General features: G+C 40.3%; 1 protein-coding gene across 1 annotated transcript in view; it reads right to left on the reverse strand.

Moving 5' to 3' along the window:
• Window positions 1-18,867, reverse strand: part of TGFBR2 (transforming growth factor beta receptor 2) — a 66,427-nt gene that overhangs the window by 25,909 nt on the left and 21,651 nt on the right. Inside the window, exons 2-3 of the mRNA XM_069770848.1 lie at window positions 12,596-12,767; window positions 10,729-10,919 (exon numbers count right to left, since the gene is read on the reverse strand). Of these exons, the coding sequence (XP_069626949.1) occupies window positions 10,729-10,919; window positions 12,596-12,767 (363 nt within the window). The remainder of the gene's footprint in view (window positions 1-10,728; window positions 10,920-12,595; window positions 12,768-18,867) is intronic.

Genomic DNA, 18,867 nt, shown 5'->3' on the forward strand with positions numbered 1-18,867 from the left:
ATATCAAGTTAAGGAAACTCTAAAACATTATCCATATCTCCTGTGATCTGGGCACAGGACAAGGCATCACACAGGCATGCTTTTGGTGGTTCAGGCAGCAGAACAATACCAGGTCTCCCAGGTAACAACCGTACACAGTGAGCAATCACAGCACTTGACACATTGCAATCCATAGGCTGTAATTCATTCAGGCAAATGACTCAGCCACAGTTGATTAATCAAATACATCTCTTACGCTCTCTATTAGTAAACTCAGTAAAACCATGATCAATGAGAAGATTATTAGCAGCACAACACCCTCCCCTCCTCTGACACACTTCCCCAATTAGCTTCATTACTCTCATGAACCCTTGTTGACCTGTCAGTCATCTCTGTCACTGAATGATTCAGATAATCATTAAAATTTGTATACATTGTTGCTGTTAAAGGTTTCTCCCATATTATGACCGGGTGTGGTGGGAATGCCCAAAGTAATGACCTCATCTTGCAGTACAGGAGTAATAAACACAGTCAACCTGAACAATCCCACAGACACGTTGGTTGCAAGCTGCATGGAGATCTGCATAGCATGGCAAGACAGGTGAGGATGAAAGATGATCACCATGCAAGTTATCAGAATGAAACAACTCTAAACCACACAACAGAGCTGTGCTACAGGTCTGCAAATCCTACTTCCAAATGCTGAGATCTCTGCATTTCTGCTTGGATTTGAACCTGATGCCCACGATAACAACTGCATATATAACAACAACAGTACTTAAAGGATTTGCTTTCCTGTCTGCAGTCTCCAGTGCAGGGGTCACCCTTTTGCACACTGCTGAATCAATGTGTCTGAATGAGCCTGCACAATAGGAAGAAGTTGCACTGCATAGCAGGTAGGTCGTGCACTGTGTAACATGCAGGTATCCCATTTCCTCAGCTACAATGAATGTGTGGTCATCTCTGCGCACGGAGAATGGGTCAGACGTGAGGCTGCAAAGAGCACAGTCCTACTTGGTCCCTTTGGGTAAACAAGCCATGACCTTAGCCAAATAGCTTAGGATTCTTAATAAAGAAGAACTTTGCTAGGCATTTGTCATCCTCGCACTGGCTGATGAATAGAGGCTGGGAGATGGTGTGGCAAATGGAAGGCTGAGGAACAAAGCTGCCCAAACACCAAGGGAGGCGTGGAACTGTACAAACAGCTATAGACAGACCTGGTTCATCACAACAGATCAAAACATAAGAAGGCAAAGCAAGGTGCAGAAGATCCACCAGACACATCTAGACATCAGGGAGGAAAAACCCCTGATAGTCCAGTCCTGCACTCATCTTTTCCATGACAGCCGGACCAGGCCTCTGTCTGCCACCTAGCCAACTTCTAACCAGCCAGAGCCTTTTTTCCCCCAATTTTGTTTAATCTTTTCCAGTGGTTTTGCTCCCTGGCTTTGCCTTTTGGTAACACTGACATTAGACATTTGAATAAATAATAATTAAAACAGACTGGCATTGAGTTTTGCTGTGAGAAGCATTTTTCCACCACAGGGGTGTAAGCTGCTTGCCAGTCACCCACAATTTTGTTTGGCAAAAAAGAGGGAATAAAAAATAAACACGGAGTACTCAGATTTGCAATGGCCACCTGTCTCCTGCATATTATTTCTCCAAGAACTACAGAACATTGTTTGGAGTGATTCTGTACACAGTGTTTTCCACCAGCTGCCCATGGCCTGAAATGCCAGGGATCTGAATCAGGGTCAGAAGCCCCCCTGACACAGCAGAACTTACAGGCATGTTTAGGCACATGTCTGACTGTGTCTTGCTTATCTTGCAGATTGCCAATTTAAATGAGAGTCCACACAAGAAACAGGCATTTGATTTGGATGTCACTACTTCAAACATTTCCAAAGCCACCCCTGGGTGAGTCACAACACCTCCCACTGTTGTCCCACAAATGGGGTTTGTTTACCCAGTGTGCAAGCCAATAACACACAGAGTCGAGGTATTTTCACACTAATTTCATTGATGCGCACAAATGGGTGCCTGTCTAAGGACAGCACACCCTTGTCTCAAAAATTCCCACATTTATATACTTAAGTAATACATATTCATTATTATTTCCCTAAATGATTGGTTCTTTCTTCTTTGCCTCTCATGTAAATTAGTGTGCAGACTCTATCTTCTTCCTTCATTGTCTTCTTTTGAGTAGGTGGTATCATTTGAGTAGGTGGTCAATGAGTCGGTGGTTGTGATCTCCCCCTGTAGGAATTACCTTTTACTTACTTCTTACTCTGTCTTGGGAGTTCCAAGCGGTTCTTCAAGGTTTGTTGATCAGGCCACAATCTATTCTCTTTTCTGACATAAGCATTCTACCTATCTACAAAGCCCCATTGTCTAATAGTTTATTCCTAAACCCTAAAATCATGTCTAGTTATTGTTTCCCTGTTTTAAATATTAACTGATGGGGGCTGTACACGGACTTTACCAGCTCCCTGGTTATTTCAATCATATTATACACATTAATAACAATTTTCCCCCCTTTAAGACTTGGGAAGTTTTAACATCAACAAGTCTCATTTTCTATCTCTTATCATTAATACATACAACTGAGATACCTGTCTCATGATGATACTCTTAAGACATCCAAACAAAATACAAAGAAAAATCACTATAATAACCCAAACGATTAGATTCTGTAGTAAGCTTTGTAATCATCCAGTCTGGGAGAATCCAAACCCATGCAGGATTTTATTTAACTACCCTGTCTCCGTTGCCTTTCTCATATTTCTACATGATTACTTTGCCATTGGACTCTGGATTCCAAGGGGTATGTAAATTTCATTAAATACCCCAAAATCTAGAAACTCCCTGTACTATTTCTACAATAAAATGGGGTCCTTTATTAGAAGAAATTCTTTCTGAAATACCAAACCTAGCGATAATTTCTTTTAATAAGGCCTTAATTACTTCTGTAGCCTTGTTGGTACGACATGGAAATGCCTCTGGCCAACCAGAAAGGTATTTAGTATCACCAGTAAGTATTTGTATAAATTACATCTTGGTAGTTCTGTAAAATCTATTTGCCAGTATTCCCCAGGAGTTATTCCTTGTTTCACAACTCCGCCTATAACCCTCTTGGTAATTTCTGGATTATTAGCACAAGAAATAGCACATATTTTAACTATTATATCTGTTAGATTTTGCATTTTTGGTCCTACAACATATCTTTTTTGGCAGTCAATATTAATGCATCTCCCCCTTAATGTGTTTCCTGATGCAATCTTTTAAGCAGAATTTCCATCATCTTTATAGAAACTAGCAAGAATCTTAAAGGTGTCACCCACCATCTCTGATCATTTTTAGAACAATCTAATTGTTCTGCTGATTGATGTTCTCTCTCAGTATATTGTGGAAGTGATAATTCTAAATGAGGTGCTGGAATTAAGGCTCCTTCAAATTTTGACTTAGAGTTGCTTCTTTCGCCACCTGATCTGCTTTTCAATTTCTCTATTTCACTGTTCCCTCTTTGATGGGCTTTACAATGTATTACTGCAACTTCCTTGGGTTGAAGAACTGCCTGTAAAAGTTTCATTATTTCTTCTCCTTGTTTAATTGGGGTTCTTTGCGAGCTTAGAAGTTCTCCTTCTTTTCAAATCTCTCCATGTGCACAGACCACTCCAAAAGGTTATTTAGAATCAGTATAGATATTCACTTTTTCCTTGGCCAAGTTCCAAGGTTTGTGTTAGTTCTACCAATTCTGCCTTTTGGGCAGAAGTATTATTAGGCAGAGATTTAGCTTCTGAAGTCTGAGTAGATGTTGCCACAGCATATCCAGCTTCTTGCTTTCCTTTCAAAACAAAACTGCTTCCATCAATGAACAGCTCCAACTCCGCATCAGGCAAGGGTTCATCCCACAGGTCAGGTCTACCGGAATACACCTGTTCAATAGTAGTCAAAGAGTCATGATGCAATTCGGTGGGTTCAGAAATCGGGAGTAAAGTAGCAGAATTCAGAGCAGAAGTCACTGAAATTGCTACATCATCTTGTTCCAGTAACACAGCTTGATATTTAGCTAACCTGCTTGGTGATATCCAATGACATCCTTTGTTTTTGAGGAGAAATGACATGGCATGTGATACAAACACAGTAATTGGTTGGCCTAATGTTAATTTCCAAAATTCTTCAATCAATGTTACAGTAGCTGCTACTGCCCTCAGGCAGGCTGGCCATCCTTTGCTGACTTTATCTAATTGCTTGGAAAAGTATCCTACTGGTCTTTTCCAGCTTCCCAGTTTTTGTGTCAAAACTAGTGCCACATGCTGTCTTTCATGTACATACAAATAAAAGTGCTTTCTTAAATTTGGAAGTCCTAAGGCAGGGGCTTCCATAAGCTTTCTCTTAATTTCATCAAAACTTTTTCTATATTCTGGTGTCCATTCAAGGATCTTTATGGTGGCATACAATGGTTTGGCAACTAGTCCAAAATCGGGGATCCATAAACAACACTACCCAGCCATTTCCAGAAATCCTCTTAATTGTCTTTTTGATGTAGGCATGGCAATCCTACAAATCGCTTCCTTCCTTTCATTATTTAATTCTCTTTGTCCTTTCATAATTTCAAACCCCATGTATTGGACCTCTTCTTTTCCAATCTGTGTCTTTTTCTTAGAAAATCGATATCCCACCAGGCCCAGGAAGTTAAGCAAACTAATGGTGGCTTCCAAGCATGCCTCATAACTATCAGAACCAATATTGCAACAATGCCGCAGCATCATTACCACTTTGCCATTGTTCCAGCTCTTTAGCCAGTATGTTACTGAACAAGGTGGGGCTATTCTTGAATCTTTGGGGAAGAACAGTCCAACATAGTTGCGTCTTTCGCCCTGTAGTTGGATTTTCCCATTTGAAGGCAAAGATGATCTGGCTTTGCTTATCCACAGGAATACAAAAGAAAGCATCTTTTAGGCCCAACACTGTAAAATAAGTATTACTGTCGTATTAATTTCTCGTAAATCCTGTACCAGCCTATATTCTGAAGAATGAGGTTTCTTTACAGGTAAAATTGGAGTGTTATATTTTGTACAGTCCATATTCCAAAAAGGAGCTTATCATAGGTTCTAAGCCCTTTTGGCTTCTGGTTTAATAGGATATTGTCTTTTTCTTACCGGCTGGGGTCCCGGTTTAAGTTCAGTATTTACTGGAATCACATTCTTTGCTCGTCCAAGTATCTTCAATGCCCGTACCAAAGGTGTAACTGCTTTTAGTACTTCTGGAATATTAATTTCTTCATCAGGATTTTCTTAAGTTATTAAACACATCTGGGCTTTCCAAGCTGTCTCTGCAGGCATATGCAACTGAACAGAGTCTTCAGAAAAGGTTAGTTGTGCATTTAACTTATAAAGTATGTCTTGTCCAAGCAGTAGTAAAGGGCATTCTGGCATATAGAGAAATTCATGAGTTAATTTAGTATTACCAATTGAATACTTCCTAGGTTTTAAACAGTCTTAAGGTCTTTTTCCCTGTCGCACCAAAAATATTTATTTTAGTTTTACTTAAGGGTCCATTACAACTAGTTACTACAGAATGTGTGGCTCCACTATCAACTAAAAAATCTATTATCTCATTCCCCAGCTTAACTGGAACCAGAGGATTGGCTGGGGAGATTTTAATACATTCTTCCAGTCCCCTTCAGTCTAACCCGATTTCTGTCATTACTTCAATAGTCTCCTCTTTCCTCTTTCCCTTACATTAGAGAGATTAGGGCATTCCTTTTTCCGATGTCCTTCCTGTCTACAATATGCACATTGATTTGTTCCTAAAGGGACATTGTAATTTTCTCTATCATAACTTTCCTGTCCTCTTCCCCTTCCTTGAAATCCACCTCTTCCACGTCCTCTTCCTTACCATCTACTTCTCCCATCATTTAGGGCAGCTACTAGGGATGCCTGAATTTTGGCCCATCCTCGTTTTTCCTTCTCAGCCTCCTCATCTCGATTATTATATACTTTATATGTAATGGATAATAACTGTGAAATTGTCATTCTATCTGCCCCTTCTACTTTTTGCAATTTTCTTCTAATATCTGTTGCAGCTTGACCAATAAACAACATGTTAAACAACTCAAATTGCTGGGATTTTCTGGATCTAAATCAGTCCATTTTTGTGTCAGTTTGCACAATCTCTCATAGAAAGCAGAAGGGGTCTCTTTATCCCTTTGTCTTATTTCATATAATTTGGATAAATTTTTAGGTTTCTGTACACTGTGTTGAATACCATATAAAATAAATTTTTGGTACTCTTTTAGCCTTTTCATTTCTCCCCCCATATTAGGGTCCCAATGAAGATCTTCTTTTGGGAGGTAAATGTCCATATTAGGCACCCTGCCATGCTGTTGGGTCATTCCTTTCCCAGCTTTTTCTAAAACTGTTCTTCTTTCTTCAGTAGTGAACAAATATTCTAAAAGGGCCTGTATATCTCTTCAATCAGGGTTATGAGTCATCATCACAGTTTTGTTAGTACTATGCATCCTTTCAGGATTGCTTCAATATGATCCAATCACCTGTTTCCAATTTAACAAATCAGAGGTGGTAAATGGTACATGTACACGTACTGGTGTTCCTTCTGGTCCCACCGCTTGTCTAAGGGGAGCCTGCAGTATAGGTTTCTGTTGTCTCCTTCTTCCTGAGACTGGACTCATATTATCACTTTCTTCATCACTCAAACTATTTGCCTCTGAATTATTAGAGGGGTATACTAGTAATTGTACATCCTCTTCATTTTCTCCAGTCTCAGTTTTTTTACCCCTACATCCTGTACAACAAGATTTAGTTCCTTTTTCTTTTTTTTTTTTAATGCATATATATCAATTTGATGTTTAGAATCTACTAAGCCACATTTTTTTTTGAACATTCCAATGATTCCTCAAAGTAAAGAATAAATCAACATAAGGTACCTCATCCCATTTTTCAGTCCTATGCATATTATATTTCAAAGATCCATTTTCTGGCCACTTCTCACCATCCTCTAATTGGTATTGTGGCCACCACTGATTACAATAACGGTTTAATTTATCTTTTGTCAGGGGATCCCCACCAAATTTATTCCAATTCTTTAGGATGCATCCTAAGGGAGAGCAGGAGGGCACTTCCTGAGAAGCAGTAGCATCCATTTTGGTACCGAAAACAGTTTACGAGGGACATCTCCCTTCGTCTTCTGTTGCGTATCCTCCTTGATACGTCTTATGCAGGATCCAAATGCCCACTGATTCTAAGTAGTTTTCCTCTCCCTCATTTTCTAAAAAAAAAAAAAAAAATACCTCTTTTAAATAGCTTTGCACCATTGTGTCGCTTACCGCCCAACAGCAGGAGAGGAGGTGATGGAATCCCCGCTCAACAGGACAGTGCGTGCTGGAGTCCACTCAGTTCTTTTCTCCCCTGTTCTTCTCTGTTGGGTGCGGCAAGATGATCCAAGCAAGGCTGTCAGCAAGGTCCCATCTGGGTCACCAGAAAACTGTTGTCCCACAAACGGGGTTTGTTTACCCAGTGTGCAAGCCAATAACACACAGAGTCGAGGTATTTTCACACTAATTTCATTGATGCGCACAAATGGGTGCCTGTCTAAGGACAGCACACCCTTGTCTCAAAAATTCCCACATTTATATACTTAAGTAATACATATTCATTATTATTTCCCTAAATGATTGGTTCTTTCTTCTTCGCCTCTCGTGTAAATTAGTGTGCAGACTCTATCTCCTTCCTTCATTGTCTTCTTTTGAGTAGGTGGTATCATTTGAGTAGGTGGTCAATGAGTCGGTGGTTGTGATCTCCCCCTGTAGGAATTACCTTTTACTTACTTCTTACTCTGTCTTGGGAGTTCCAAGCGGTTCTTCAAGGTTTGTTGATCAGGCCACAATCTATTCTCTTTTCTGACATATGCATTCTACCTATCTACAAAGCCCCATTGTCTAATAGTTTATTCCTAAACCCTAAAATCATGTCTAGTTATTGTTTCCCTGTTTTAAATATTAACTGATGGGGGCTGTACACGGACTTTACCAGCTCCCTGGTTATTTCAATCATATTATACACATTAATTGGTAACACCACTACCCAAAACCTTTAGATGTTTGTGTCTAAAAATGGAGTAAGGAGATTTACTCTTCACAGTCAAAAGTGATACAAGCCAACAGTGCTATAAACCAATTCTTCTGTAAGCAATAACAGCTCAGCTGTGAATCACTGGAACATAGTGACTAACCTCTGGTGGAAATTAGAACTTGTTGCCTTACCGACAATTTTGTTTCTTACCTTAAAAACACCAGGAACAAACTAAATCTGGTCTGTATTAAGTGTGCACCCAGGAGGAAGAGGAGCTAGAACACTGATCATTTATACCAATAGCTTGAAAGGAAAGGCTGTGATTATCAGGTGAAAAATTACAATCTTTTTTATCATCTCAGTTTCTGCTAATAAATGAGTACAATCAATCACTTTTTGATCAGGCTTTTTTAGACTAGCTTTTGTCAACTCTCTAAAACTACAGGATGTGCAAAAACACTGCAAAAATTCTTGCTCTGGTGTATAAGAAATGGAGAGAGAAAAAAAGGCAAGAGGTGTACAGAATAGATGTGAATGACAGTCATTCCAAAGGCAAAATTATTACAGGCTATTATCTAGTTGTCTGGAGGAGCCGTGGACCAGCTGGCTGTGATGTTCTGCTCAAAGTTAAACACAGACAGGAAACCGCATGTCTGATACTGTAAAAATCGTTTGTCTTCCTGCCATGGCTAACCAGGCAAGCAACCCAAAGGGGCTGTTTTCATTTAAAAGAAACACTAATCCACAACAATAAAAAAGGAATGACAAAGCCTCAGCTCTCCCCCCTCCTAACTGGAGTTAATGCTTGGGCTCGTGAATGAACTGGAAATGTTACAAACTGAAATTTTACATTAATTTTTATCTGTAGTTATTCACTTACTACACGTGAATGCAGGGCACAGTTTTCAGGAGTCACCTAGAGTGCTTACAGCACATGACCTAGAAGGAAATGCTCCGCTCCAGAGTGAAAGAAATCAGGATAAAAAGACTGGGTTTTAATTTATACTACAGCTGCTTTTAGGCTGCTCTAGAAGGGTGAGGGGGGCTGCAGAGTTGACATGAATGAAGGCACTTGGTGTTGAATTTATAGAACAGTTTTCATAAACATACACATAGAAGACACACATTTGTCAGAGCGATTGTATTCAGCTACATAGCTCCAGGAGAAACAGCTATAACATGACTAATTTATAACAAATTAGCCAAAATCCACAAGGGCGTGGTTTGCTTTGTATAAAAACTCCAGACAGCTGACACAGAGTAAGACCTTTTCACTGGGAACACATTCTCTTCAACAAAATCAAGGCAATCTGTTAGAATCAGGTCCTGGGTCTACCACCTGTGCTCACATCAATACCAGTATTTATTCCAACTCCTTTAAAGCCCACCCAAGCAAGGGTAGGTCATACAACCATGGATCAGCAGTCTGGTTTCAAATCAAGCATGGGGAGGGCATGAGGAAGAGGGGAGGAGGTGGCACCAGATATGGATAGCCTGGGCCAAGAGAGGCAAAGACTTTCTAGCTTGCTCTTGGCTACTCTGGTGTGGTTTTGCAACCTTAACTAGTTAGCCTTCTTGGAGGGCTGAGAAGCGAGAGCTAGAAGCCACTCACATAGTTGTCCGCCTCAGTGCAGTCACACACCATGTTTCACAGGAGTGGAAAGAGTGTCCCAGCCCTTCATTATCTCAGATAACAAGGATCTGATTATATCCTTTTCTAAGGAACTTGGGAGGTGATAAGGACGGGTTCTGTGTGCCATACTCATTTAGATGTCCGTGCACACAAAGTTCTTCACATTAGGCCTCACACTTGCTTGCGAGAGACCTGACTTAGTCTCAATAAAAGAATCATTGTGGGATCCAGCAGGCAGGAGAAAATAAAGTGAGGTGCGTGCATGCACACATGCATATCTGTGTGTGCAAGATGAGGTCCACCAGCACTGCACACACCTGCACTACCTTTACTGTATTTGCAGTGGTGTATATAGGCATTCATGAAGTACAGTGGGGACAGGTTATGCACTTGTGATCTGGCCTATATTCAGATTTCAATAGTTTAACTGAACTCACGTACATGTCCTTGTCCCATAGTAAGCATGAAGTAGCGTATCCACTAGTGAAAGAACCTTCTAGCTACTTCATGCCCACCACAGAAGAAGTGCAGATGGTCAGTTACATCAGAGAAGCTGACTTTAAATTCACATCCTATCAAGTTACTCAGTAGTATCTGTATATACAGATGTCACACTATGGCAATACAGCCTTTTAGAAGAGGCAAGACCTTAAATATGGCATTTGCCCCTTGTTTATGTTTTATAATGTACTTAGCATATGTTGCATTTTGGTGTGTCAACAGAACAGCTCTAAACATCTTGCTTTCATCTTTCTTTTCATCAACTTTTAAGTGCAATGTCTTGAGCTGAGTATCAGACTTACTTCAAAAGGAAGACAGCCTGGCAGGAAGAAATAACCTCTGAACATAGAAAAGAAAGGTTGAGATTTTGCAAGACTCAGAAGAGATCAGAAGAGACCAAAATAGCTCTTGCCACTAGAAGGTTTCCTCCACAAAATGAGATCCCAAAGTCCATTGGTATGACACAGTTAATAGTACTTGCAAGGTATAGTTTAGGAATGCCGGGTAAATTATTAAACCTACCTGATGGAAACATGAGCATATCATTGCATTCTTCACCTGTACAGGAACACATGAACATCAGTCCCCCATCTTCCTTCTTTTCTCTCATCAAACACTGCTCTGAGCTGGAGTCATCCAACATGTGACCATACAGTGTTTTCTGGGGATCATGGCATATTGTTTCTAATGTCACATTTTCATCATTCTGTCTCCTAAAAATGAAAGGGAGAAAATTGAAATCAAAGAAGCAATATTTTACACAGGGAGCAGACAGGACTGCGCCTGCCCGAAATTTGCCTCTTTTGAGAACTCAAATGGGATTTAAAGAGTATCATATGTCCTTCTTCGGCTTTCCTGAACGGGGTAAATTTGGCTGTGTCTGGGCTCCTCACACTGGGGCATTTGTACAATGGTACAGCTATTCCTGTATCATATTACCACTAAGCTCCAAAAAGTGCCTTTGAAAATCTCACCCAGAATTATTCAGGCTAATGCTCAATGAACTGCTGTGAACTTCAGAACATACTTTTGGTTTTTGTGGTCACTGTGCAGACAGTAAAAATTTGTGGGAAATTATGTTTAAAACTGAAATATTTCCTCAAAATCTGAGGAATTTCTAGTGAGTTGGCCTTTTTGTTTTGCTTTTGAAGCCTACAATCAGCACAATTTCTGCACTGAAGGAGTTATCCTTATAATTCAAAAAAACCCGCCAAAAAAACAAAAAACAAACCAACAATAGAACTGGTGCAAGCTAGTGTTGCCTCGCTGTCAGGGAAATATTTACAGCTGATAATCTGGACCATATTCCCATGTTTTGTCCTGGTCCACAGATTTCAATTCATTGACACAAGACTCAGAGGCAAAGAGCACTTTAAATAAAGTTCTCAACTCTTTTGCCTTTTGGATAAGTTGGCATTAAAAATCCAGAATATATCTTAAATTGTACTACAGCCACTTTGTATGGCAATAGTAGGCACTGACCACTTACTAAAGGAGCACAGGACAAATATGGAACAGCACACTGTACTGATCCTGCATTTCAAGTGTCTACTTCCAATTATGCTGAACATCTCTTCAAGTCAATGGACACAACTAATCCCTCAATAAATTAATTAATTATGCCTTTCTGTAAGTGGTTCTAATTATGTTCCTGAATCAGCAGCAATGTTGCAAATACTCAGTTCTGTTCCTTTTGTCCACTTATGAACTCATTAAGAGTGTTTCTGGTTTTCTTTGGTAGGATTGCCTTACCATTTATGGAAGGGCAAACCCCCAGTTTTTAGACTGGAATGCAAGTTTAGGGTCAACAAATCCTAAAAAAAAATCCAACTCATTTTCATATACTCTTGATTTCTTTGAACCTAGACAGATGCTATATAAAAAGCACTATGCCTACATCAGAGTCACTATATACACAGAAGATTTTTTTTTACCATTAAGAGAAAGTATTTCTACCTATAACACGGTAAATAACCCTCCTGTGATAGATCTACATACTCTCGTTAACTTCGAAACCTGAGAGAGAATTGTCTTTCTTCAGCAAATGCCACCACAATCCTCTCTGAGTCTCAAATCTGTTTCTACTCTGAGTGCTGTGGGTGGATGCAGCTTAATGGTTTGAGCAAAAACATGCCTCTTTTCCAATAACAGCGTAAGCTGGAACAGAACTGCTTTAGAAAAAAAAAATCCCTAGAACATTTCATATCAGAATTGTTGTTAACCTCAAGCAACTCTCAGTATGCTGAGCAGAGATATGAGTTGGAAGCAAGAGAGCAAAGCCTGGTGAAATAGCAGGGACATTCTGAATATCAGAGCAATCAAGGAAAGTACTAAGTAATGATGAATGAGGGTGTGCTCCCCTCCCCACCTGTATGAAGAAATAACTTACCATATAGCGACACAGACTTCACTATTCTTCTCACAGATAGCAGTGATGTTGCAGTTGCTCTTGCACTGATGTTGGTTTGAGCAGGTTGTTACTTTAATGTCACAAAATTTGCATAGGTTTGGCATTTGCAATCCATTTTCCTTATTTCTGTCTACAGGTGACATAATTTCAGCTTAAGGAAAAAAAAGAGAAGAAAACTCGATAATGGAGATTATCAGATTGTGTTATTGCTCATTATGAAGATAAGGTTTTCATCAGCAGCAAGTATTCCCTCCCACCTTAAATGAGAAAATCTTTGATCTTTCACAGCTACCAATTTTCTTTACAACAGGACAAGTGCCACAGTGTCAAGACCAGGTTAACCAAAGTGAATTTGAAAAATGAAATCAAATTCTATTGACTTGAGGGACCAAAAGTTGCTTTGTAATTTGCAGAATCAAGCTTATTCTGAGTTCAGTTTGCACTGAAATAACTACTCTGCAGTCACCCATTTGCCTTATTCACAGGCAACATATCTGTCCCCGCTGTACAATATGTTGTGTCGTGGTCTGTGTGCCAAAGTAACTATGGATATCATCGTGGGAATGCACGTTAGGTGGGTGACATCATTATGACATGGATCATGATGAGTTTTGCAAGTTTGTCTTTACTACCCTGAGGCATAACCTAGGTGTCATCCTTAATCTGATTACTGTTCACATAATAAAACACAGAGCTGGAACTGACTTTCAACTTAAGGTGGATGGTCTGCCAGAGGTTGTGAGTGAAACTCAAGCTGGAAATGCACTAGGGCATCTATGCAGCCATGTAATCTGCTACTGGAGTCCTCCTGGGCCAGCTCAAGGGGACCTGAACTCAAATGAACTTGCAATGACAGTCTGCCTTGTAGAAGTTTACTTTGACCCAACAGCTACATTTCTGCACCCAGGCATTGAAGAATTACTTGCTTACTGGTTCAGAGTGTTAGTACTCACGATCTGCTTCAGTGTGTGGCAGCAGTAAGGGAAGGGATATTTTTTGACCCAGTGTATGAATTTCAGGAAACATATGTTTAGTTCAAAAACTATTTTGAAAAGCCAGCATGACTACAAGGAACAGAAAATGCCAACATAAACTTTTTTCTAAAGCTAAAACGAATATGCAACTATCTGAAGTGGAGCAGACTATCTACAACAGTTTCACTCTGACTCACTTCATAATATATTTAGAAAAGTAGGTTGAACCACTTTAAGGAGATACTGGGCTTCATATAGCACAGCCCTTCTCTTGTAGCCACCTGTGTGTTAAAACTATGTTCATATTGCTCTCTGTGGCCAAATGTTGCTAGTCAACCGATACAGGCAACCAGGGATTCATAATTTCCCCCTCTCTCCTCCATTAGCTGAGAAATCAATTTTTTCCTTCTAGAACGTCACTATTTACTACCATTAGAATATTTTATTATGGGAATTAAATATACATGCTTTTTCCAGAAGGAAATAAAAAGGCCTCTTGCTAAGATTTTCAATGGATTTCTGAGCCATTGTGAGGGACTGAGAGAAAAGTCTTCCCTCTTCAGCCAAATCACACATCCTTCTCATCACTAGCATGACCTAAGGTCTCTGATCTTACCGTCATTGTAACCAGTGGCAAAACTCCCAATGATTTTAGTGGTATAGAAGAAGCTCCTACACAGAGGGGAGGACTATGATGAGCTCACTGGGAGCACTTACTCAGGTGGAGAATGCTAGCAGTACATTCTGAATTTTAAGCCCCAGGTAAACATTTCTTGTTCTTAATTATTTGTGTTGCAACAACTCCCAGAAGCCATGCAGAAGAACAAAGCCTCACTGAAGTAGGTGTGGTAGGAACTCGAAAGGTCTTGAATCTAGTGTTCTATAAAATATGCATTAATATAATAATCATTATGGCAAATTGCTCCTCTTTTCTGGATAGTACCTCTTATTTACCACATGTTGAAGAGAAACTAATAGCTGTATCGATTTATCTAGGTTCCAGTAACGATCAAAACAACCTGATAATGAGGGACTGTCCCTCTACCCAGTAAGAGACAATCTATGCTCCTAAAAGCCTGGATGAACAATAAAGACAAATATCAAGGGAGAGATGAAGTGACTCATCCAAGTTCACACAGGAAACCTGTGGCAGGGTGCCAAGCTGCTCAGGGGAAAGACATCTGCTGTTCAGACTGCAAAGACTATAGCAGCATCTACACTGCTTTCAGCTCTGAGCTCACACGGCTCCATGTTTCACTGGGCAGCCATGTTGCGATGGATGCCTCTGCCACAGACACGACTCAGTCCTCTCTAGTGCCCACAGCATTGGAGCCAAAAGCCACATGAAGGTGGGTCTTTAGGTGAACTGGTTCAAACACATTATGTTTGCTGAGAGGCAGGGCTCGTTCCTGTGCCATCCCCGGCCATGCCAGCTTCTGCCAAGACTCACCCACTGGAACAAACATATGAAAATATATTTGGACTTCTTCCAACGAGGGATCTCCAAACCAAGCAACTTGATTTTTTTAAAAAAAGCTATCTGGAAAGCAGCAATCCACTGCAAGGTCACAAACCTTAAGTTTCTAAATTAGAGTGGTAGGCCTCAATTCAATTACTAGCAAAAGGCTGAGTAGTTAGGGCCAGCTAATTTCTGAACAGGTTAAATTAATAGCAAAAGCTAACAGGATTTGAGGACTTCCAGAACTGACTACACTTGAATTTTCTCCCCAGAATTCTTGTAATACAGGCTGACAGTGCAGTGCCTCTCTATTCATGCCTCTGGCAGTTCAAGGTACTGGATAAACTGCGCAGGTGGACAAACTTTCTTTCATGCTTCAGCATCTGATTTAAAGTTAGACTGCAGTTTACTTTCCCTAATACTGTCACACTGCTCTAGCATGTGTTGGTGTGTTGTTCATGAATACAGCTCGGCCTTGCCCACTGTGATAACCCATCTAGTTCCAAACTAAAGCCAAGTTTGCCCTTCCCCTTTCAGGCTGATGCTGAAATTCTCCTATCAGACCAATACGGAAATCAACCTCTGCAAAAGGGCCTGAAATCTGGAGTCAAATGTGAACCTCAACATCACTCTCTTCTGATCACAACCTGCTATTAGACTCTGACGACTTAGAAATCCAGGAAAGACTGGTCTCCTTCCAAGTCACATGAACTCAAACCTATCTCTAATCAACAAAATCCTGCCTGGAGAATGACAAGTTGGTAGGGTTCTTCCCTAAGGAAGTGTATTCACTCATTCCCTGAGGGGCCCACAAGCAATGAGTGGTTCATAACCAGCAAGATTGCTCCTCTTCTTGTAGTCACTTGAATGTCCATCTCTAAAAATGCTTGACTATCCTGCTGCACACTTCATACCCCTAGAGCCAACTCCTCAAGGTTTTCTCCTATTCAGACAACCAAAGTCACTCGAAGACTGTGGACAGAAGCAACCTTTCATTTTGCATGAAAAAAAAGAGTGGATATAATGGGAAAGTCAATGGAGAAAACACAGATTTGCACATCTGAAGGAAGCCATCCTAAAATGTGTGCTTGTCTCCTAAAATTTGAGTTTTGCCATCCACTCTCTAATGTTAGTTTTCTTATTTTGACTTCTACAGGAAGCCTAATTCCAGCTTTCTGTGCTTCCTTGTCCATGTAGAGGGCTCCAAATAAAAGGCTGTGGTTTCTTGGCTATGAATCGTTCAACCAACCAGTTCAGCATAGATCAGTCACCGTGGTTAAAATGCATGGAACATGCAAGCCAACATGTGGGCTGGATATTATGGAAGAGACACTAGAGCAGCCACGTAAGAAATATCAACTCCATGAATTCTGGCTGAGCCAGGCTTGCAGGACAACACTTTTAGTCTATGCTTACGTCTTTTTTAAGATTTCTCAGGACCTTATAAACAGTACTCCTCACCCAAAGTCTATTGACTGTCTTGAAGTTGTTTGCTTTGTGTCTGTTGTTTGTAGATGTGTAACTTTCATTGAGGTATCAGCAGGCTATAGTTTACATTCCTCTTATTTTTTAGTATTGTTACAGAACTCTCAAAAGCCAACAACATTTAAATAAAGCCCAAACCAACATGCTGTCTTTTTGGGAATATCTACACTGGAAAACTTTATTTATGTCTTAGGATGCATTTCAGAAACAGCAGCCAATTTCTCTTACTCCTGTCTTGTAAAATACTGCTACTGCATTTCTGTTCTCTCATCCAGTGCCTCTGGCAGATGTATACATATAAAATAGCATTGCTGAGCAGATAGATTCCATGCCTTGAAAAAAAAAAAAATTGCTGAGGGAGATGTTGGGATGGGAACTCAACTACTCAGCTGCTGTGAAATAATTCCACCTGATGGGAAAGACTTGAATTTAAGACTTCGCTCCACTACATCATGGAAATCTGCAAGGAAGAGGATGCCTTTATCAGAAAGCCTAGAAGAAGATTGTCCTTGTTCTCCCAAAGAGCACAGCTCCACAACACCATATCTCAGTGGCTGGAAAGCACAGTAGCAGCTATGAAGAACGTCCAAGCTGCATTACCTCCTCATCCAACAGAAAGACATCAGGTTTTGCCAGGAACAGTACTACACACAGCATTTTTTCTATTTTGCCTATTACCGCCAGTACATAATCTGTAACCTCAGCAGAACTTTGATAGTGATGGGGACACTGACAGCATCATGAAAGTGGAAAAGGACATTCTTTGCCTTACAAATATTGATGAATTAATTGCAGGAGGGAAGGAGCCAGGGCAAATGCATGATCCGAGCTTTGCTTTTAAGACCTGGATATATCCTGATGGTTAATCTTAATTATACTGATTATGTTTAGTGCAGTAATACAAGGAAGAAAAGATAGAACCATAATCAGCCCCAAAGATTCAAAAGTCATGAGTTACAAAATCACACAACTAGCCAGAGAGATCATGGAAATAAAGGAAAGGAAAAAAAATCCCAACAAAACAACTGCTGGGTTCTCCTTTATTTGCCATTGCTGCCTGGACTCTTAGAGTGCGTTTCAGTCATGTTTTGAAACTTTGGCCATAAGCAGGAGGGTTGGAATTATTGTCTAACTTACAAAATGAAAAGACAAAAAGAAAATAAATCACTGGAATCCAGGAGCTTGATCTTCAAGAAAAATGTCAACTATCATATGACTCATCATAAAATCACAGGACCTGGCAACACTGCAGATCACCTAGTAACTCCCATGACAATATCTTCAGGAGTAACCCTATGAAATATGTATTTTCAATTTTTCAGTTACAGCTGCCAATTCTGAGCTTAATGTCATCATGAGTTGAAATGGAGTGTCACTCTGTGATACATACTCCCATACTCACATAGTGAATATGAACTCACATAGTTCATACTGTTTTGGATGCTGCTTTGGGCTACAGTCCTTTATCTCAACTATGATTTACCCCAGTAGGATTACCACGGACACTAGACTTCTGTGACTATTTCTATTAAGATTAACAACAATGATTATCAAGAGAGCTGAAACAGCCTCTGTAAAGCCAAATATGAGCTATCTTTTACATACAACTAAAATGTGTCAGAGGAAAACAGGTTCCATAAAAGTTTAGCTCACCAGATATTTAACTATCCCTGTGGCAGGACTCCAGAAAACCACATTCTTACAGATTCTTTTGCAGAATCTCTCTGCCTCGATCTGTATCATGTATAGTCGCAGATCACTGACTCCACCCTGGTCTGCCCCTAGCAACTTACTCCCTTTTTCCCCTCGGAAGCTGTTTCACGTCTTAGGTTTCCTTTTGATCTTTAGGCTTCCGGCCTACCACAACAGCTGCCTCTAGTCAATACTTAAAGACATGCCTTTAGGTGTACTGATTGCACTTTTGTTTGCAAAGTGGTTGGGACCTTTGTGTTGCTTTTGTGCCCGATCAAACCTCATCGGGGCTCTGCAAAGGATAAAGACCAAAATAACTTCCTTTTTATGAATCCATTTCTTGTGAAGTTCTTGGAGAAGATGCATGTCATGGCTTCTGCCTATCACATTCTTGCCCGTCATATGAAAAAAATGCAAGTCACGCCTATCAGGTGGCAACAATACAACTGTTAATGCAAATGAGACACACACAGAGCCCTGCAACCCATCCTACCACAAAGCAGCTGCTATGAGATGGGGGGGGGGGAAATGGTCTGGTGGGGCCCACTGACCTTTGAACCGTTTGTGTGGGCTACAACCTGCTCTTCAGCCATGACTGAGAAGTTTGCTAGGAAAGAAGAGGGGAGACTAGGTAGGCCGTT

Source organism: Haliaeetus albicilla, chromosome 2 (genome assembly GCF_947461875.1).
Source record: "Haliaeetus albicilla chromosome 2, bHalAlb1.1, whole genome shotgun sequence".
Lineage (NCBI taxonomy): Eukaryota > Metazoa > Chordata > Aves > Accipitriformes > Accipitridae > Haliaeetus > Haliaeetus albicilla.